The sequence below is a fragment of the Plecotus auritus genome (genome assembly GCF_963455305.1).
Source record: "Plecotus auritus genome assembly, chromosome: 11".
Taxonomy (NCBI): Eukaryota; Metazoa; Chordata; class Mammalia; order Chiroptera; family Vespertilionidae; genus Plecotus; species Plecotus auritus.
The window spans coordinates 33,492,472-33,515,984 of NC_137777.1; the positions used below are offsets into that span (position 1 = coordinate 33,492,472).

General features: G+C 44.3%; 1 protein-coding gene across 1 annotated transcript in view; it reads right to left on the reverse strand.

Moving 5' to 3' along the window:
* The window catches only part of CA8 (carbonic anhydrase 8), a 99,356-nt gene extending 77,374 nt beyond the window's left edge, over window positions 1-21,982 (reverse strand). The window contains exons 1-3 of the mRNA XM_080647028.1: window positions 21,128-21,982; window positions 19,757-19,948; window positions 6,881-7,005 (exon numbers count right to left, since the gene is read on the reverse strand). Of these exons, the coding sequence (XP_080503154.1) occupies window positions 6,881-7,005; window positions 19,757-19,948; window positions 21,128-21,227 (417 nt within the window). The 5' untranslated portion in view covers window positions 21,228-21,982. The remainder of the gene's footprint in view (window positions 1-6,880; window positions 7,006-19,756; window positions 19,949-21,127) is intronic.
* Between the last annotated feature and the right edge of the window lie 1,531 nt (window positions 21,983-23,513).

Genomic DNA, 23,513 nt, shown 5'->3' on the forward strand with positions numbered 1-23,513 from the left:
ACTACAGTGTCCTGGGCATGATACCACAGCTGCACTACAGTGTCCTGGGCATGAGGCCACAGCTGCACTACAGTGGGGTCCTGCGCATGAGGCTACAGCTGCACTACAGTGTCCTGGGCATGAGGCCACAGCTGCACTACAGTGTCCTGGGCATGAGGCTACAGCTGCACTACAATGGTCCTGGGCATGAAGCCACAGCTGCACCTCAGTGTCCTGGGCATGAGGCCACAGCTGCACTACAGTGTCCTGGGCATGAGGCTACAGCTGCACTACAGTGTCCTGGGCATGAGGCTACAGCTGCACTACAGTGTCCTGGGCATGAGGCTACAGCTGCACTACAATGGTCCTGGGCATGATGCTACAGCTGCACTACAGTGTCCTGGGCATGAGGCCACAGCTGCACCTCAGTGTCCTGGGCATGAGGCCACAGCTGCACTACAGTGTCCTGGGCATGAGGCTACAGCTGCACTACAGTGTCCTGGGCATGAGGCTACAGCTGCACTACAGTGTCCTGGGCATGAGGCCACAGCTGCACTACAATGGTCCTGGGCATGAGGCTACAGCTGCACTACAGTGTCCTGGGCATGAGGCCACAGCTGCACCTCAGTGTCCTGGGCATGAGGCTACAGCTGCACCTCAGTGTCCTGGGCATGAGGCCACAGCTGCACTACAGTGGTCCTGGGCATGAGGCCACAGCTGCACCTCAGTGTCCTGGGCATGAGGCCACAGCTGCACTACAGTGGGGTCCTGGGCATGATGCTACAGCTGCACTACAGTGTCCTGGGCATGAGGCCACAGCTGCACTACAGTGGTCCCACGCATGAGGCCACAGCCGCACTACAATGGTCCTTTGCAAGGCTGAAAGGCACCAGCCCCTGAATGGGGGTGCGTGGACATAAAAGCTCCTCACAGGGATGAAGAAGTTTGTGTTGTCTCTTTCCATCTACACCATTAGAGAAAAGAGGAGTAATTTCTTTATTGTTGAGAGTATTACAGATGTCTCCCTTTTGCCCCCCTGGATGATTCTTTCTTAAATGGAATATTTAATTAACCAAAATAGACCTTTCTTTACCCAGGCCATACATTATGGTTTCCTCTAAGTTGCCCTGTGACCCTTTGGAGCCTCAGATTTCTCCTACGTTATTGGACCAGGTGATTTCTAAAGTTCCTTTTAAAAATAAATTCTTAGTTATATATCTCATACATCTAATCCTCCCACATCCTGTCTCACTAAAGTCACCCTCTGACATTCCTTTGGAAAGTCAATGGGAGTCTCTATTTTGAAGGAAATTCACAAACATGAAGCTCTATTGAGATATCTACGGAAGTGAAATAGCTTGAAAAGACCATCATTGCACCGTTAAACAAGCAAACTCTTCCTGGCATCTTCTCGGAGCAGTAAAATAAATGAGCATGCATAAATGACTTGGGAGGCAGCAACCCGCAAGGCCAGGTCACTCTCACTAAAAGAACATGTAAATGGTAAGCACTATATATGCCTGAAAAGAAAAGAAGAAATGTAAGATATCTGGAGACCTGGAATGCTAAGGGCGGTGGGTAACATACAGGACTGGCACTATTCTATGAGACATTTTCTTCGTAATTATTTTTGGCCTAATTTGAAACCAAGACCGGGACTCCACAATTAAAGAATCCTGCTCTCCACAATGAAAACTCATTTTTTTCTTTCTACTTCCTAATGCACTCAACTTTCCATAACCAGCTGGTATGTGGCTAGCTCAATTATCACAGCCCTTTCAGAGTACACAAAGCAATAGCTGCACTTTAAATACAATACAAATTATGATAAGCGTTTCACCTACAATATGCTGTGCCTCTTTCTTGGTAATTCACTCTCCAACCATAAACTTTTATTAGGTCCAAAGGGCAAGGAAGTCAGACCCACCATACATGCTCTCCTGCTGGTCTGTGGGAAGGACCAGTGCCCATCCTGACAAAACTATCGTTCATGTGAAGTGAAATGAGACAAACAGAAATAAGGCAGTGAGTTTTCTAAATGCTAAAACTATTCAATTTACATGTCCATGTTTATTATTCTCAGACCCTATCCTTCCTACATTTAGCTATTAAAGATCCTCTCTTAAAAGAATGATGGGGAGAGCAGAAAGTTATAATGTTTTATTTCCAAAAATAAAACTTGGCCGTGATCTCGCAATCCACTAAATTTTTTTATTTTATTTTACTGAGCCAGGCCTGGGTAAAAAAAGGTGAAGTGATTCAAAAGTATAAGTCAGTAGTTACAAAGTAGTCAGTAATATTGTAATGACCACGTATGGTGCCAGGTGGGTACTAGACTTATGTGGGGGGTGTCTCTTCATAAATTATATAAATGTCCATTGAATGTCAACTGTAATTGAAAAATGAAAATTAAAAAAATTTTCTGATCCAGGATAAAATCTAAATGCCTGGGAAGTACCGTCCCACAGAAGTATGAAAGTAGCTGTTCATGTGTAAAGATTAATCATAATTTAGCAAGAGTTACACAGAATTAGGCTACCTTGAAAAAGTAAAGAAGATAACAGTCTCCAAAGACAAATGATGAAAACAGAATATGTAGCCTGAAAGTCGAATGTGAACCTAAATACCTAGAAGTTCTCCCATCAGTTAGATTTGTAACAAAAATTATGGAATAATTCTAGTGAGATGGTAGATGCACAGAGCATACCAGTGTTAGCAAACGAGCTAAACGCATATTCACATAGTATTGATGGTTAGATTTCAAAAGCAAAGACATTTATGACGTCGAGGAAAATATGAAGCTTCCGTAGCCACCAGGAAAACATACAGAAATTAATTTGATGGGATCTCAAACTTATATCAACAACCTTCTATTCTACTCAGGTGGCTGTCTTGATTAAATTTCGTGATGCAAAACATCAACACGTTAAGTAAAATAACATTTTCAGGTAATAGGAAGAAAAATGCTGCACTATGATCTTCCTCATTAAGGCACTGCCATTATGCATAAACCTTGAGTATTCACAACAGAAGTCAGGTTTACAAGATGAAAGCATGGCAAGAAAAGTGTGTTTCTGAAAAATAAAAATCTTAAGGAAAAACAAAAATGGCATACTTTATCCATCTTGCTTCACGAAAGAGCCAGAGTTTAAATTGCTAATGTCACAAATTGTGTTACTTTTTGAAGCGATGTGGGTGCTGGCTTCTCGTAGTAACAAAATATATTCAAGATTGTTTTTACATCTGTATTTATAATTTTAAAATTTTAAAAAGCCAAGAAGGAGGTTGATGAATTTCTGTTAAAAGCCATTCCTGTTACATGTAACAAACTAGTAAATATTTATTTACAGTGTTTATTTAATAAACCATCCATTGAAGTTAAGTGAAATCAATAAAAAGGAAATATGGATTGATATGTGACTTAGAGATTAAAGTTAGTCCTAAAATGTAAATAAAATATGAAAAGTGTCCTAAATTTTTTTAATCATGTACCCCAAAAGGGTACCTGGTCCCCACACACAGCTGTCCTATAGCCCTTGATGGCAGTTCAGGAAGTGACCTATCTATCCGTCTCCACATAAGCCTTCTCATTCCATCCTGGACCATTCTATGTGGAGTCCTTCTCTCCTCTCCTTCAGCACAGCCTGGGAGACCTCTCCTCCTTAAAGCCCAGGTTGGGGTGTGCAGGAGGCAATCAATCAATGATTCTCTCTCTCTCTCACAGCCTCCATTAAAGTAAAACAAAACAAAACAGCCCGGCCAATGTCGCTCAGCGGTTGAGCATTGACCTACGAACCAGGAGGTCATGGTTCGATTCCCAGTCAGGGTACATGGCCGGGTTTTAGGCTTAATCCCCAGTGTGGGGCATGCAGGAGGCAGCTGATCAAAGATCCTCTTTCACCATTGATGTTTCTCTCTCTCTCTCCCTCTCCCTTCCGCTCTAAAGTCAATAAAAATATATTTTAAAAAACAAACAAACCAAAACCCTACCTGGCCTGCAGCTATCCCCCTCTAATTCTGCATACCCACAGCATTCATGCCCACAGTAGGATGCAGCACTAAACAAACACTGAATGACTGGTACATGTATTCTCTCTTCGGTTGGGTCAGGGATAATCTGGGATAACAACGAATATAAATATTATTCATAACCTATTTTGGAAAAACTACAGTCAGTAATCCCATGATGTGAAATATAAATATTTCTGCAGAAACAAAGCCTCACTAGCAGAATTTATTTTTCACTCCAAACAAACCATTACCTGTAGTTAATGGACCGGAGCGGCTACACAGCCACCAAGAAGCAGGACCAGCCTGAACATTTGGTCCGGAAATTCTATTCAACTGCAGAGCAAAGAGCACACACCACTGACTCGCCTAATCTAATTAAACTTTCCCAAGACTGTGAATACCCTATGGCACAAGCAAGGCCATTGAATTCCCAGCCAGAAGTCATTGCCTACCCGGTTACTCCCTCAAGTTTTTGTTATTAGAGGACGTCCTGGAGGCCTGGTGGAGACAAAAGGATGAAGTGGCCTTTCCTCCCCCTCACTTTGCCCTCCACACCTGTAGGTTTAGTTGTTTTAGATGATTTATGTCCTCCTCTTTGATGCATCTGGTGTGAACTTTTCCTTCTCACGTTGTGTGAGGACAGAGCAGTAGCCGGAGGTGCCACAGAGACAGGGCGGAAGTGTTTTAAGGCAGTTAGAAGTGATCAGGTGTCTGTAGGCTTTGAGAATAAAAAGTTCCTGGAAAGGTGACATTTGAAGACCCAACCTTCCCCATCAAGGCCTTCAAGAAGCTGTTATTGTCCTCACTATCACAAGAGTATATATATCACATATTCTCTTCAACTTACTACAATGAGTTTTTCCCTTCTATCCTCAAAGGCTCCAGGGGTCCTCAAACTTTTTAAACAGGGGGCCAGTTCACTGTCCCTCAGACCGTTGGAGGGCCGGACTATAGTTTAAAAAAAAAACTATGAACAAATTCCTATGCGCACTGCGGGCCCGGGACAAGTCGGCTGCTAAGCAGGACAGGCAGCGGCACCCGGCGGGCCAGATAAATGTCCTCGGTGGGCTGCATGTGGCCCGCGGGCTGTAGTTTGAGGACCCCTGCAAGCATTGATTATTTCACTTTTAAGATTGGAGTCTTTTTTAATGAAAGGAGTATCCTGAACTTCCAAAGGGAGTTTTTAAATTATAATTCAAGTATTGTTGGGACATATTTCCTCTAACTTCATTCCTTGAGGCATATGTATCCTTATATAAATTATACAGTGGTTGAGCGTCGACCTATGAACCAGGAGGTCACGGTTCGATTCCTGGTCGGGGCACACGCCCAGGTTGTGGCTCAATCCCCAATGAGGGGTGTGCAGGAGGCAATCAATCAATGATTCTCTCTCATCATTGATGTTTCTATCTCTCTCTCCCTCTCCCTTCTTCTCTGAAATCAATAAAAATATATTTTTAAATAAATAAGTTATTAAATTATACAGCAGTGATTTCAGTTACTGAGGCGGAACTGGGCCTGGATCTGACCATGAGCAGTGCTATACAAGATTAAGAAGATGTGCAGCTGGGAACTACCGAGGAGGAGGACCAGCATGCCAGCATCCTCCAAAATATACAGTTCCCTGCCACTGAAGGGCTATATCCTAGACAGTACTGCGGGTCCTTAGAAAAGAAATATAAACAAGGCCGGGACCAACCAAAACATCTCCCTTTCACCAGCCTGGATTGTCTCTGATGTTCCTGACACTGGACTAAAGGATTCGAGTAAAAATGAGGAGGGGGAGACTTTTTCTTCAGGAGCTTTCTTAGCTCAGGCTGTGTAACAAATTACCATAGACTGGAGGCTTAGACAACAAACACTGATTTCTCCGTTCTGGAGGCTGGGAAGTCCAAGGTCAGGTGCCTGCAGATCCGATGCCCGGTGAGGGCCCACTTTCTGGCTTGTAGATGGCTGTCTTTTCATCCTGTCCTCACCAGGCAGAGAGAAGAGAAGCAAGCTCTCTGGACTCTTACAAGGACATTAATTCCATTCATGAAGGCTCCACCCTCATGACCTCATCTAACCCTAATCACCTCCCCAAAGCCCCACTTCCTAATACCATAACACTGGGGTGGGGTAGTTTCCACATATGAATTTGGGGTGGAGGGGAGGACACAAACACTGAGTCTGTAACAGAAGCCCACAGTCAATAGGAAAGACACTTTAGACACTAAAGGTTTTATAATCCATGAGGTCAGTGCCACGGCAGCAATCTACCAAGGACCCTGGGAGCAAAGATCAGGGAGAAATTAATTCTGCCTCGAGAAGGAACTCGAGTCCCAAGGAAGAAATTGATACTTCAACTAGATATTGGAAAAAGGACAGGAATTGACTAAACAGATAATGAGGAAAGAAGTTCTTTAAACAAAAAAAAAATGACCTTCTAAAAATCTCTCTCTCTAATTGCTTGTGGTGAATAGAACCAACCTACCAATTTTAATCAGAGCTAAACTAGACGTTTAGTTACTATTGAGGATTCTCCAAAAGTCATTTATTTTCAGCTTATTACCAATTCAGAGCATCTACAAAAGTGACCTGCTGAATTTGCAGAGGCAGCAAAACTCTTACAACAGTAATAATAATAGGATGAAACTTAATGGCTTTACTGAATAGATTAGATTACCTTTATGGCCAACAGCCCACGTGCGCTCTCCAAGCCCACGGAAGTCCTTGGGAAGCCTCATTTGCTGCCCCAAGCTTACATTTCATTACACACTTTTTAATTGTAACGTAAATTGGTAAAAATTGAAAAGCTATGCATCTACTTTTAAATTGAACCATTTTTAGTAAATCACTGAATACTTTCCGTGAACAATAGGCGTTTTACAAGATGATCTGTTATTCTTACCTCCATGGGAAAAGCTTTGAAATTAACTGTGTGCTCAGAACCACGCTGGTTTTCTCTTCCCCAATGAAATCGGACCTCATACAGTTCGAATTCATGCCCTTGAGGCAGTGGACCGCCCGACAGAACTGAAAAAAATAAAATAAATTCTATTTAATTACATCTCAAACATATTCATCAGCACAGCAACAGAAACACTGGGGACATGTTTTGCCAAAAACTCGCATGAGCTCTACAGATGCCATTCATATAGCCAAAATGAGAAATACATCACAACTGTGAATTTATACTATGTGTGTTTTTGCTGAAATTCTTATAATGCCATTCAGATAACAGCAGAAGTTCAAGAACTCTGGAATAACTTGGTAATGATATGTACATCATTTCATTTTAACTTCGTTAGCTTTAGACAAAGAAAACCAATGCAGTAGTTACGCTCTCTGAGATAAACTTAGCACTCATCAGGAGGCAAAAATATTGTTTGAGTCTCAGGTTAAGCAATAACTTACTACAGATGTATCAATAAATTAAACCTTGTTTTCAGATCATCCATTTGTAGCAACAGGCTTTCAATTTAGAGAATAGATATAAGCTAGTAAAATTATTTATGAAGAGAATTATTATTAAGCCAATCACATTTTTCAACAATGCAATCACACTTAAAAAGCAATTTATCGTTCAGTGTCACATACAATGCAAACAAAATAAAATTTAATAAAATATTAATACTTAAAATATGAACATCGGTTCTATAGGGCCGTGTCTCTAGTTCTCATTTCTGGACATGACTCAGAACTTTGTCCCAAAGAAGAGCACTCTAAAAGTAATGAAAAATAAATCTGGCCGAAACCGGTTTGGCTCAGTGGATAGAGCGTCGGCCTGCGGACTGAAGGGTCCCGGGTTCGATTCCGGTCAAGGGCATGTACTTTGGTTGCGGGCACATCCCCAGTGGGAGGTGTGCAGGAGGCAGCTGATCGATGTTTCTCTCTCATCGATGTTTCTAGCTCTCTATCCCTCTCCCTTCCTCTCTGTGAAATATCAATAAAATATATTTAAAAAAAAAAAAAAAAGAAAAATAAATCTGTACAAGAACCTGTCTTGAAGCGATAAAATACTTTCTTTAGTTGAAGCGATAAAATACTTTCTTTAGTTAAACACTCCCTGATTATCATACGGAAAAACTTGAAATAAAGTTTATTATAAATTACCTATTTCAATATAAATAAAGGTTGTTTGCATTTTTCTTGTGAAAAAAAGAAGTTCATTCTAAATGGTATCAGCTAAGAATTGAAGGTTATTTTTCAGTCAAGACGCTGACAAAATTCACCCCGTTCCTCCAGAAGTGGTCTCTCAAACAGGTGAGCGCTGACACCTGGGTTGCCATTGCCAAGCAAGTGACAGTGTCCAACCTGCTCTCCCGAGGAACAGCTTGGCTGTCTATCTCACTCTAAAACTCAAAGGAGAAGAAAGCAAACTAGTGCAACAGGGATTTACTTGTTTGGTCGGTTCTACACCCCATAACTTGTTCCAAAAAGAATTTCAAGCTGCTTACATCAAGGTACATAAAACACAGCCAGAAAGCATACATTAGGAAGAAGAACAAAGGTTAAACAAAGACAGAGGCAGAAAACAGCTGGAGAAATGAGGCGATCGCACGCACCAATGTCAGAAGTCCTTGCTAAAAGTGCCCAGCAAACTTGCTTCTAAGCTTTCTACCAGCTCAGTGAAGAAAAAGAGCTACAAGAGCAAAAAGCAGTTTTCATTTTCAAGTATATAAACCTCACATCATGGGGGAAGGAGGAAAATGCATGGCCTTTGGGACACTATATTTCACAATTTTAATGCTTCTCCTCAGACCTGGTCTTACTTAAGCTCACAACAAATCTGAGGGGTCAGTGGGATCGTCCCCATGGACAGGAGAGAAGAACATGGCTGAGAGGGGGTGAATGCGGCCTGCCCTGGCCACCCAGGGTCCTCTGACCCATGTCCCAGGGTGCGACAGGGATGGGGAAAACCAAATTTTACTATCTGCAAGCATGAAAAACAATGACTTCTTTTTTAAAAAATATATTTTTATTGACTTCAGAGAGAGGAAGAGAGAGAGAGAAACATCAATGATGAGAGAGAAACATTGATCGGCTGCCTCCCGCACTCCCCACACTGGGGATGGAGCCCGCAACTCAGGCATGTGCCCTGACAGGGAATCAAACTGTGACCTCCCGATTCACTGGTCGACACTCAACCACTAAGCCACCTCGGCCAGGCAAACAATGAGTTCTCTAAGTCTAGGGTTCTAAAATGCAGTTCTATTTCCCAGGACCATAAAAAAACTTAAGTACATGGATCACAAAGGGTCACAGACATCCAGAGCTGCGGTGCGGCTCAGGGAGTAGCTTCAATAAACACCCAGCTGTGGATGGAGGAAGGGATGACATGTTTCTATTTCAACCAGGTGCCACAGTTTCTGAATTATCTCAAAATTCTCTCTTCCTTCCCCACAGCTGTCCAAACTTGGTCTTAAGGAAAACCCAGAAGGAGGCCTGCAGTCTACCCACAGTGTACCCCACCTCCCAAACCAAAAAGAGGGGAAAGCAAGGAAGTCCCTGGCTGAACCCCAGCCTCATCATGAGAACTCGAGAACACCCCCCTCACCATGTGGGGGCACAGCCTGAGCGCTTCCCGGGGGTGGGCTCTGCTTTTTAAAGGTGAAAATTGCCTTAGAGGAGGCTTAGCTCCACATTGCTAAGGACAATGAAGGAGTAATATTGTGAAATAAAGTCATGTGAAATGGGAAAGAGGATTTTTAAAAACTACTGGTACTTACTTATAAAAAAAAAAAAAAAATGGATGCTATAACTGATGTTGACAGTGACTTTAAGAGACCAGAAAAAGAACCTGGAAATTCCATAGATCTGTCTTGATAGGAGAAGTTGTAGGCCCCCAGGGATCCACTGATCACATACATTGTACCAGACACTGTATTAAGTGCTTAAGGTACACTGATTCTTTTTTAGAGAGAGAAAGGAAGCGGGAAGGAAGGGAGGGAGAGAGAGAAGAAAAGAAACATCGATCGGTTGCCTCCCTCACACGACCCAACCAGAATTGAACCCACAACTGGGTATGTGCCCTGACAGAGAACCGAACCTGCCACCTTCTGATGTACAGGATAATGCTCCAACTGAGCCACATCAGCCAGGGCAAGATATACTGATCTTGACAAAAGAGACAACATTTCGTGATCTCGTGGATTTTTACAATGAGCACAGAAAAGGGACGCATTCTGCCCAGGCCTGGTCCCCAGGGAGAGGTGACAAAGAGGCAGCGTCAGCCAGGAATCAGGCGCTGGGAACCTTTCACTTTTCCTGCAGGTGAGTATTCCGAAGTTAAACCGCACTAAGATCAAAAGCCACAAAGAATGACAAAATCCTGAAAGCAGAATTTTATGAGGTGCCAGGTAAGTATTACCTAGGCATCCCCTAAGAATGACTTTGTTTTCAGACTGAAAATAAACAGCAGCTCTGTTTTACCCATTTGGCAACATCCACTTAAGGCATTTTTCTGCCTTTGTACAGCTTTTCTTCAAATAAGGAGACCACTCATATCATATTTATGATTATCAAATTTTGCTGAGTGATATTGTGTCACCACGTGGCAGGTTTATTAGTTGTGATGTCACTAAGGTCAGTAAAATGTTTTACAATGAAACTTATACTGATGACATGCTGCATTTCCTTAGAATAAAAAACTTGGGGAAAAAAATACAAAATGATGTCATTGCTGCTGCACCCATTTTCTTTAATACTCTGTAATAGTCATGGCTACGATGCTTATGAGATAAAAAGAGATCCTTCTCCAAAATTTGGGAACCTCATAAAGACATGATATATATACATTTACCTCAACCTATCTAAGCTTCTCTCTCCATTCGCTGAAAACAAACTTGCCGGATAGTTCAAAGGCTGTTGTCCATCAAGGCTTATCTCCCTCATTGCATTTGAGTTCAACACGCACGTTGCAAGAGGGACGCCATGCCCTGCGCCGAGCACCCCGTTCATAGAGAGAGGATACAGCCGCGGTGCTGGCGGGCCCTCTCAACGCTTACGGAGCTGGATTTGACGGTTTACATAAATTGCATCAGAAGAGTAAGGGAAAGTGCACAAGGCACTAGGAGAACACCCAGCAAGGGCCGAGCCAGCACCAAGGGCATCAGAAAGTCAGGGGACTTGGCACAGGAGACAATTGCCAAGCAGAGCCTTGAAAAGGAAGCTAAGAGAAGTGAGAAAGCACAGGCCAGCAGAGAGAGGAGGCTGAGAGGGGCTCCGAGATGGGAAGCAGCTTGAATGTGTCCCAAGAGAATGAAGCTAGAGGTCACTGATGGCCAACGTCGGGCCTCAAGATGAGAGAAAATAATTTTTAAGATATTTCTGACAACCCCATATTTAAATCAGCAAGGCTGCTAAGAAGCACTATAAAAAGTGGTCATTTTTTAAAAGTATGATTAATAATAAAAATAATAATCTAGCCTAAAATTAGCATTAAGAATTATAAAAGACCCAGGAGTGGAGTTTTCTAATTAGGGTTTCTATAATAAGTTGCAGGGAAGGGCACAAGTGACCTACCTTGATTAGCAATTTCTCCCATGCCCATGGCCCTTTAACAATGTCATCACCCTTAACACACTGCTCGCCGTCAGATGGAATGACGTTCTATTGCACAAGCTTGGGCAGTCTCACACTTTTTCACAACTTAAGTATCAAACCACTCAGGCGAGAAACTTATTATATTTCTACACTTCAGCTACTTTCTATATCACCATAAGTATGTTCCATTTTAATGTGTCTGTGTACACTAAATGGTTACGATTCCCACAGAACAGTGATTCCTGTGTCCCACCGAGACTCATGTGGCGGCGTTCATGAAATTCTCCATAGTCAGGGAGACAACGGGCCAACAGTCTGGTCAAGTCCCACCTGGAACGCGACCCTAGGCTCAACTCCCCGTCGGAGGCACTCTTGTCTCCTTGAAATATGCTCTGAGCAGAGGGAGAAGAACAGTGATAGGATCCAAAACATGGTCCAGTTGCAAGGCCTCCACCCCAGCCACCCTCCTCTCCCCTGGTCCGTATAGCCAACCCCTGACGTTCGTAGGTGGCACCTCCGAAATCTCTCTTGTGTCATCCCTTTCTCCCACTGATGCTGCCAACACTGTAGCTGCCGTCCTGGTAACCTGAGTCTCACCCAATAACCTGCAAACTGACTCCCAATTTCCCCAGATCCCATCTTATTCAGCGCTGCCAGGTTCATTTTCCTAAAGCAACATTCTGATTATCCGACAGAAAATAAAAAGTGGTTATACTCAGTAGACTTGGTTCAAGGTCCCTCATGAATTTGCTCCAACATACCCTCTTCCATTATATTTTCTATTAACCTCACTTATCATGAAAGAAACTTTTCTTCCAGATGTACTGAGAGATGTGTTTTCCCTGTACGTATCCATATCTTTTCTGCATACTGCTCTCCCTTCCCACTCATCCCATTCTCCCAGATCCAAATGCTATTCACCTTTTAAGAATCCTCGCAAATGCCACTTCCTCCCCCAAATCTCTCCCTAACAATTTCAGGCAAAAAATAATAATCTCCCCCTGTACACCTATTTTACACAACTTACCACTGTAACATTCTTGAGGGCAGGCATTGGGTGTGATTTGTATTTACCTTCCCCAAAGCATGGAACACCTAGCATAAGGTAAAACAAAGATTGCAAACTGCACTTTCCAGGCCAGAAGAGCCCAGTGGCTGTGTGTCTGGCTCACAGGCCCCCATCACCACCTCTTCCTGACACATTAACCATCTGGCAAACAGGGTGTGCCGGTTCCCCACAGTCTCCACCAATCCCTATTGCCTCCCAATACTACACATAAAGCAGAGGGTCAATAGCCATTTACAGGAGTTGCTCTCCTGGCTGCTCTCATTTATGGTACCTGCCTGGCCTCAGAGATAGGTGTGTAATTCCTGTAATAAATGATTAATAACTAAATATTTATGACTGAAAGACTATGTCTGAGGAACAGTTGAAGGAATGAATATGTTTAAAAGGAAAAATGGCATTTTCATAATATGATGATGGTAGTCAATATTTTAAAGGATGACATGTGAAAATCCTATTTAATAAAGAGGGAATATGCAAGTTGACCATCATACCATCACAAAGAGGGTAGCGCCCATAGCCACAAGATGGTGACACCCAGTCCCCTCAGCCCCGCCAGAATCCCCCAGTCCTTTCAGCCCCACCAGGGGGACAGGTGCGGGGGCGGGGGGGGATGTGGCAGGCGCATGGTGCAGCCGGACCCGCCCTCAGCCCCCCAGCCGCCCAGGACCAGCCCAAGGTGCAGGCAAGCCTCAGATGGCGGCTGCCCAGCCGCCCAGAGCTGCTCGAGGCTCAGGTAACCAGGGCCAGCCGAGGCTTGCACTGCCGGCAGTGGCAGTAGCAGAGGTGTGATGGGGGCGTCACCTTCCCCTGATCACTGGATCGCCTCCTGACCCTGAGGGCTCCTGGACTGTGATGGGGGCAGGCCGGGCTGAGGGACCCCCCCCCACAACCCCATCCAGTGCAAGAATTTTCACGCCCTGGGCCTCTAGTAGCAATTATATTTGTCATATGTATGTCCAGAACCTCAAAATGGAAACAATGAGGAAGATCACAGAACTTTTCAATCTTTGAAATCACTCAAAAAACAAAATGGGTTTTCTCAGTGAGGAATGAATTTCCTCTCCTGTGCTGTTCAAGCTGAGGACGCTCAGCCACTTGCCAGAGGACCTCAGACGGGAGGCTGCACTGGCTGCCCTCCAGGGCCCATTGCACTCCGGGAATCTCTGACTTTAGCCCCTTTCCCAGACTCACGTGCTGTCTTGCTGGAAAGCAGAACACTGAACCGATAGCATGCAGTCTGCATGAGTGCACTGCTTACGGATGCATGTTGTACAAGAGAGGCGGGCTGAGCAGGAGACCTTGAGAAACCCCATTACTTAAGCAGGGGTCCTCAAACTTTTTAAACAGGGGGCCAGTTCACTGTCCCTCAGACCATTGGAGGGCCGGACTATAGTTTAAAAAAAACAACTATGAACCAATTTCTATGCACACTGCAGGCCCGGGACGAGTCGGCTGCTAAGCAGGACAGGCAGCGGCACCCAGCGGGCCGGATAAATGTCCTCTGCGGGCCGCATGTGGCCCGCGGGCCGTAGTTTGAGGACGCCTGGTCAAAACTAAGAAGAAACATCAGGAGGTGATGTGTCACAGAGACCAACCTGAGAGTTTCCAAAAAGCTCACTTCAAATGCAGCAGAATTAAAGTACGTTAAGAAGTTGTAAGTATCCATTGGTTGTGGGATGCGGAGATCATCAATGACCTTGGTTTGGGAGCTCCAGCAGGGGTTTGGGAGTGGAGGGCTCGTGCTCAGGGCATGCCTCAAGTTTAAAGTAAGGCAATATACCCAGACGGCTTTATATATAGGCACTGTATCATTAGGATTATGTTAAAAGCTTTAGCTTAACAGGTGTCACCATTTAAATTATGCTACAACTTTTATAACTGTTTTTGGCGATTCTTTTTTATTGTTTACTATAGACAAAGCAACAACAAAGAAAACACAGAAAGAAAGAATAAAGTAGCCCAGGCCTCTTCAACCTCTGTGAGGCCAGACGTTTCAAGTGGGGTGGTGTGTATGACCTAAGTTTGATTTCTTAAAATAACTGTGCTTGCCCTGACCGGTTTGGCTCAGTGGATAGAGCTTTGGCCTGCCAACTCAGGGGTCCCAGGTTTGATTCTGGTCAAGGGCATGTGACTTGGTTGCAGGCACATACCCAGTGGGGAGTGTGCAAGAGGCAGCTGATCGATGTTTCTCTCTCATCGATGTTTATAACTCTCTATCCCTCTCCCTTTCTCTCTGTAAAAAATTAGTAAAATACATTTTTTAAATAATAAATAAATAAATAATAAAAAATAACTGTGCTTATGCTATGAATATTCTATTTTAAAAGGCAGCACCCAAGAAAACATAAATGTGTATTATTAAGAAAAAGAAGTCAAACTGTAAAGGCTACATAATGTATGATTCCAACTCTGTGACATTCTGGAAAAGAGAAGACAATGGAGACAGTAAAAAGATCTGTGGCTGCCTGGGGCTGGGAAGGGACGGAGGAACAGGAGGAGCACAGAGGATCTGAGGGCAGTGGAACTGTTCTGAATGACACCACAGTGATGGAGACATGTCACTGTCCATCTGTCCCAACCCAGAGAGTGTACCACAGCACGGTGACCCCTAAGGTAAGCTGTGGACTTCCGCAGATGACGTGTGCGAATGCAGGGTCACCGGCTGTCACAGATGTGCACTCTGGTCACACTCTTGCTTGCAGTCAGTAACCAGCTGCAAACAGCCAGCTGTGAGCCGCCGTGCGCCCTGCCCCAGAGAAACAGACAAAACCTACAAAGGCTCCTCCTGCAACACGGCCAGGTCCCTACCTCATCACGTTACTGTGACGTCCACCAGACCGTATTCCTGCCCAGGTGCACAGAGCTTCTAATCCCCGCTTCAGACCCACTCCGAAATAGGAACCATGAGCCAGTGATCACTAGACATTTGAGGAAAACCTCCAATAATAAAAGAGAGCAAAACAAACAGAAGAAGGAACCCAGAATAAACAGACACATGACAGAAAAAGAAAAAGCAATACAATGAACTTGTATGCATATATGTATAATCCATGGACACAGACAATATGGTGGTGAAGCCCTCGGGGTGGGGAGCGGGGGCGGGTTGGAGAGGTCCATGGAGGAAAGGGGGAATATTTGTAATACTTTCAACAAGATTTAAAAAAAAAAAAAAAAAGGAAGAAAAAGCAATACAGAAAAGAATGGAAATAGATTCTGCACTCATAAAATAAATGCTGGATACTGGAGGTTAAAAATTAAAACAATTCCTAGAATAAGCACATCTTTTTAGAAATTAAAATTAACTAGCCCAGTGGTCAGCAAACTCATTAGTCAACAGAGCCAAATATCAACAGTACAACGATTGAAATTTCTTTTGAGAGCTGAATTTTTTAAACTTAAACTTCTTCTAACGCCACTTCTTCAAAATAGACTCGCCCAGGCTGTGGTATTTTGTGGAAGAGCCACACTCAAGGGGCCAAAGAGCCTCATGTGGCTCGCGAGCCACAGTTTGCTGACCACGGAACTAGCAGAAGTTAAAAGTTCCGTAGGAAATCTAAAAGATATAAGTTGAGGACACTACAGAAAGTAGAAGAAAAAGACAAACAAAAAATAAGAGTGACTGAAAGAGGATAAAAAGGAAACACAGGAGGCTTATCCATGAAATAATATAAGAAAACTTGTGAGAAATCTGATGTGAAGCAGCCCACCTAGTACCCAGCACAGAGGCTGAAAAAAGAACCACACCAAAGCATAGGGTTGTAAAATTTCAAAGCAGTCGCCAGAGAGGAAATTGTAAACGCTTCCAGAGAAGGGAAAAGGTCATATAAAAGAGTTGACAAGCAGGTGGCTCTAAACCTTTCAATAGCAGCCCTGGAGGGCAGAATACCTCCTGGTAATGCAGCGGTGACATCAAATACCTGAGGGCGAACAGTTCCAGGCCGGCTGCGTTGCCCAGGCCAACTCCATATGAGTAAGACACGTGCAAACACACAGGTCTCCCAACATTTACCCTCACGTGCCCTTCTTCTCGGGAGGTTACTAGAAGATGAACTGCTGAAGGGAATAAACCTAGAAAACTCCTTCAAATGAGAGAACGACCCCACAAGAGCATGTCACAGCATCTCGAAAACACAGGATTGGACACGGGAGACAAGTACAGGGACTTCCTGGGCCTTGGTTCCAGGGAGCTGCAGGGCATGGCCGTGCAGCAGGCCTGGAGAGCAAGCAGACCAGCTGGGCAGGAATAGATGGAAGAGAGGCCTGGAGGGGAGTGGGGAGTCAGGGGGACGGGGGGGAGAAAGAATGGATGAGAGGGAGGGAAGGATAACCTGATATGTGTCAGTATCCTGGGAGAAGATCTGCCATCTGTCAGAGACTTTGAAAATGAAAGATAAATTTAAGAAGTAAATTTTAAAAAGTAACTCTAGAGGGGAAAAAACATACTATTCAGCAAAGGAAACAGACTATAATCTCAGCCAGAAATAATAGCTACACAATCATAATAAGAAGAACACTGAGTATTAACTTAAGTAGAAATTATAATTTAAGTATAGGGACAATGGGGAGCAAAACCACAATGTGGGAGGGGAATAAGAGAACTGGCCTCACCTTCAGAAAAGGGAGCCCATGGCTCTCTCCCGGTATTAAGAATGGCGGTGACAGCAGGAGAAACAGCTAAGGGCTGAAAGTGATTGTCCCCAGGACAAAAAGTGTTAGGTGGGAGGAGCAGGTTAAACCCCAGAGGCAGAGAGAAATACAGTACTAGTCAACTATTTCAATGATGTTTATACTCTATTTTGATAAAACTTGAACTAAATAAACGAATGGCAGGGTGTTTAGGCTTGTAGCCTATCCCTTTAAGAAGCTCAAATATCCTAGAAAAATAAATAAATAAACTGGTCCAGACATGGAACTTTTTGTTACTTCCTTTTACGTTTGGGGAAACACTGACGGAGTCATCACAGAGGCAGAAAGGAGCTGGGGCATCTGAAGGAGCGAGTTCCCCCGAGGAGACAGGAGGAAGGGGTCTGGGGCCTGTGTGTCCAAACAGTCCTAGACAGACCAACAGACGGCTCTTCCTCAGTGACCAGGGGTGGAGGATGGAGAAGAATCAACCGGGAAAGAAAGCTACTTGAGCAAGACACATACCTGTGGTGAGAGGGCCAACACAGTGCTGGACAAGCTCTTTCCTGAGGCGGCCAAGGAAAGTGTTTGAGAAGTTACCAGAAGAAAATGTTAACCTCAATCTGATCAAGTAGATTTGACCTTAGAGCAGGATAGACACACGCTTAATTGACAGTATTTGTCCTCAGTCATTCCTCTGTGCTCCCATAAAGCTTTCTAACACCATTGACGTGTTAACACTAGTACTTTAAAGGGTTGTGTTCCTACTAAACTAGGAATCCTCAAGAACCATCTTGTCCAACTATACACAACCAACACTGACTCACAGTGGTGCCGGACAGGAAATGCATTTTTGTTGTGTAGATATAGGAACATTTTCTTTCCAGAAGTACAAAAGCATGTCAATACACCAACACACATGTATTACCTTAAAATGTTTTTATAGGTCAGTAGTCAGTACTCAGTAATTTTACTATACATGTTTAAAACAATACAAACTGTACCCGGCCAGAGTGTCTAAGTAGTTGAGCATCAACCTATACACCAGGAGATCACGGTTTGATTCCTGGTCAGGCACAGGCCTGGGTTGTGGGCCCATCTCCAGTGCAGGGCATGCAGGAGGCAGCCAATCTGATTCTCTCTCATCACTGATGTGTCTGTCTCTCTCTCCCTTTCCCTTCCTCTCTAAAATCAATAAAAATATATTTTAAAATAATAATAATACATAATGTCCCTTCATAGATAACTCCCCCCATACACACACAAATACTCTGATTTAAATTCAAATTTACATCTGAAGCTGTCTCTCTAAATACGCATGCAACCTACCAGGGGTGGGCAAACTTTTTGACTCGAGGGCCACAATGGGTTCTTAAACTGGACCGGAGGGCCGGAACAAAAGCATGGATGGAGTGTTTGTGTGAACTAATATAAATTCAAAGTAAAGGAGCGGAGGGGAGAGCAAGAGAACCCTCCGCTCTTTCGGCTCCGCGGGCCCGATAGAACAGCCGAACAGGCTGGATCCGGCCCGCGGGGCCGTAGTTTGCCCACGGCTGAATTCTGTTTTGGCTGATGCGCATACTTTGACCTCAGAAAGGCAGAGAAGGCTGCATGAACCTATGATTACTTCATGGATTCTAAATTAAAGCTCAGGAACATTCACAATGAATGAAAAATCCATAGTTGTTCATCAATACCTGCCTGGCCTAATAATTAATCTGATGGTTTTATGTTTTAAAATATCAAACATATTGATCCAGAATTTGAGCACAGTTGGTCTCCAGTAAGCACTTCCTATCATTTCAAATATCCTAATTTTACATTCTTTCTAAGTGGGAAATAAGTCACTAGTCACTATGAATAGCATAATAATAATGCTAATTTTTAGAATTCTGTTTTCCTCTTCCCTGCATTTACGCCGAAAACCAATTTCCTTGGTAACTGCCCAACACCCTTTCCACAAAACATTTCAGATCCATCTCAAATAGGTTCAGATGGGGAGAAGAGGAGTTTAAAAAATAAAATAAATACATAAAAGCAAAAGCTTTGTTTACTAGTTAAATCTTTTGCTGAGTTTAGATTTTTATTACTATTCATTTAAAATGTTCTTGTCATTAACATAGTAGAAAAATAAATATGAAAAGTCTATATTAAATGCCAGATAATGTCAATAAATCCTAATCTTTAGTTTTACAATATATCAAAACAAAGAATTATAATTATCCAAATGATTTATGCTAATCAACAATTTAGGACAAAATGCAGATTGGTATGCCTGTGTGCACCTATCCACAAATCCCACAAGGTGTAAGTTGACCAACTAAGACTGTTCAAGTAACATCATACAACGTAGAACAACCAAACTGGCATCTTCATAATTTCATCCTTTCAAAAATAATTCCCCAGAATGCATTTTATCACATATAAGGGTACCTGACAATGGAGCTATGTTAGTTCTACCTTTAAGGTCATGCAAGCTAAAGGAGAGTTCAACAGCTCCAAGATGACTTGAGTTTACGAGAGCATGCAAAGCATCTTCTAAAATACCTGATTTTGACTTCAGGATAACCTGAATGGTATGTCCATCATTGGTGACCTCACAGTCCCGGCAGACTACATAATTTGGCGAGAGGCGGACATCCAGGAGTGAGGGGTCATATCTGGCTTCCCTTGAATTCAGGTTTATGGGAGACTGGTATTCCCCATTAGCATCAGGAAACACCAACCCCCATTCAACACCTAAGGACAAAATGAAGCACATTTATAACAGGTTACAAAAAAAGTTACGGTCAAATTTAACATGTTAAAACTAGTTGAAACACTGTTTATAATCCTTGACATCATTAAGAGGGTTATGACTACCATCTCTATACAGATAAACTATGGTAAATGTGTGTCAATATTTGCATTTATACTTTGTATAATCAATAGACTCAAATACTACATACAAAATCCTGAACTAACAAAATATTCTGTTTGTAGTTGTCCACAAAGGGGTAGTAATTTATGACTAAGAAACTCAGGTCATCTTTAAGTGATCAGAAAAAAAAGTAATACCACAAAGTTTTTCTCTGCTCATCAGTTCAGTTATGTGCAGTACTTGGAAAATACCTGTAACTCTCAACATCCTTAGTGAGAACCCAAAACAATAAATCTGATGCTCGTGAATAAACACCTCTTATCAAAAATGCAAATACAGTATTTTGAAGTGTACATATGTACAGGTACACATACCTATGTATTCATTCATATATGCTCTTTCCATATTTTTATAATTAAAATTATAAACTACGCATTTTTTTCAATAGATGTAGTCAACATCAGCACCAGTGGTCGGCTACATTAAGAGACCTACATCTTCAGGGATAAATTTAGGAATCTAAACTTTAAGAAAAGTCCACCCCCTTCTCGCCAAGCCCACTGACTCAGCCTGAAATTGAGGACATGTCTGGCATGAGGGGAGCCATCCTTCAGGAAAAGAGTAGAGGCAGAAACACTTGCTCCTAGCAAGTAAGACACGAATAGTTTCGCTAACACTGTGTTCTCGGGGTGTGGAGCAAAAGGTAGCGCTGTTCCTCTGAGCTGCTCAGAAGACAAGAAAAGTCCCAGCCGCGGCTGTAATGCTCGCGCTCCGGGTGGAGGCAGTGCCAACACCTGCCGGGCCGTAAGGCCAGGTTTCCCAACGCGAACGCAGGTGGCAGGCCCGCCCTCTATCCCCGCCGCCCCTTGTGCCCCGAAACCGGCCAGGGGACCGGGAAAGTGACGAGGGGTCCCACGTGGGAAAGCGGGGACCCGAGGGTGCTGGGAGCGCGAGAGAGCTGCGGTGTGCGGAGCCGCGCGCTGGGCAGGACACACGCGGCGCGCAGCCCCCGACGCGCCGTCCAGGGACCCGGGACACCTCGACCTGCGGCGGGTTACCTTCTTCGTAGCCCCACTCCACACCCTCCTCCTCTTCCTCTTCATCCTCCTCCTTCTCCGGGAAGGCGACGGAATCTTCGATGAAGCTCAGGTCAGCCATGGGGAGGCCGTGGGTCCTCCGCGCTGCCGCTGGCGGTGCCTGCGCCCCTGCGGGGTCAGCGGGCCGAGTGGGAGTGGGAGCGCGGGAAAGTGCGCGAGAGAGTGCGAGCGCGTGGGGTGCGGCGCGCGTGTGCGAGTGGGAGCGCAGGTGACTGAGCGAGAGCGCTCGTGGTGAAAGGCGCGGGGGTGTGGGCGCGCGGGTGTGAGTGTCCGCGTGGGTGTGAGTAAGCGCGTGCGACGGGCCCGGGGTCCTCGGGCGGTCAGCGCGGGGAGCGCGTCCCCAGCCTGGGCGGAGCGCGGGGGAAGCGGCAGCCCTTGGAGCGAAAGCCGGCGAATTATAAACCCGGCGGGGGCGTGTCTGGCACAGGAGGACCCGCCCCCTTGGCTTGGTGGCCCTGACCCGGGGCGGGAGATGGGGGGGGGGGAGGGGGGGGGGAACCGCAGGAAAAGGCCCTGGGCGACCGCGCAGAAACCTCGGAAGCCGCTGGGTCCGCTCCCCACCCCGCTCTCGCCGCCCTTCCTGAGCCTCGCGCCTGCGGTCCACAGCCCCGTGAGTCACCCGGGCTCTGTCCTCAGGACCCCAGGGTGCAGGGCCCAGCCAGGGCCCTTCTGCTCTTACTTCTTTTCATCCTAACTCCAGGAAATACCAAAAAGAAAGAAAGAAAGGGGGTCGGGGAGGAGAGAGATGGATTGCCTAGGGTAGGAGGAAAGAGAGGGCTGGGAGAGCCCATTCACTAAAGAGCGGCCCCCCACTCTGAATCTGTATTACTGAGTATTTATTGACTTTCTCTCCGTCCTGGTAACGCAGTGGAAACGAGTATGGAAACACTTCCAAGAAATTTGTAGTTCCTCAAAAACATTTAAGAAAAGAAATTGTTTAAATCTAGAGAAGTAAATATAAGTTGGGGATATTTTTCCATTAAAAATATATATATATATATATTTCCCAGGCAAGAGTAGTGAAAGGCGAGAAAGCGCATTTGTTTTTAGTTTTAGACCCTGGGGTGCTGCTGCGGAGGTAGCTCGCTGTGTACACAGCTCCCGGTCGCCTAATGAAATCGTGTAAATAATGAAATGCACACATTGCATAACAAACAGGAACTTTCCTGGTCCAAGGAGGTGGCATTGCTACCTCCCAACCCAGTGCTAATGACTTCAGCCCCCTGTTCCAACCTCTTTTAAAAGCTTTAGCCAGTAACCCCTGAGCAGGTAACACCGCTTTTTTAGAAGGTATCTGTGTATAATAAACTCCGATTTGGGTCTTCCGTAAAGCTTGTTTCTATATGCTCTGTGCACTCATTAAAATGTCTGCTCGCAGTTTGAATGGTGGGTTCCTAAATCATACCGCCCTATGAATGCTTCATTCCTCATATAGTAAAGACAGAGATGCTCAGTTTGGGGATTTTGGGTTCTGTTGTCCACTGCCTGCTCAGCCCTCCCCTTTTTTTAAAAAGCCACTTCACAGGCAATTAGAAATTTCTCCAGAAAATAGATTGGGACTAAAAGGGGGCGGAGGGGGGGGGGGCAGAATTCAACAATCTGCAACTTTCTCGAATGTTTAGCAAAATAGGTGAGATTTCTTGTAATTCAAGTAATTTGTCTTTCTCTTTAACACAACACCAGAAAGTCCACCATTCAGAGGACTGAGCCACAGTCTGAGAGAAACTAAATTCTTTCTTTACTCAGTGCCTTCTGGGTGTTCTTTCGTGAATAGCCTCTCTCCTCTGCACCTTGGTGAGCCTGAGCTTGACAGAGCAGAACTCTATCCCAAAGCTATAGCTTTTTCTTTTTCTTTTTTTTTTCTCTTTTTTTCAGAGAGAAAGGGAGAGGGAGAGAGAATCATTGGTCGGCTGCCTCCTGTACACCCCACACTGGGGATCAAGCCCGCAACCCAAGCATGTACCCTAGCAAGGAATCGAACCTTGACCTCCTGGTTCATAGGTCAATGTTCAAGCACTGAGCCATGCTGGCTGGGCTAAGGCTATGGCTATTTCAAAAAAAAAGGAAAAGAAACACTACCCCAAATATTAACCACTTTCTTCTAAAGGAACATTTCATTTCTTTCTCCTTTCATGAAAACCTTTTCAGAATCTTGAAAGTTTTATAAACTTTCTTTTAGAAATATGTCCATGCATTAATCAAATGCTACAGCTAATGGACCCCATTGAGGGTTGCATAACAAAATATTTTTGCTACCCTGAGCCCTTCAGCAATGTTCATTTCTCTCTGCTCCCAAATGTATGTAGATGCTACATCATAGCCATTGTGTGACCACCAATTGTATTTA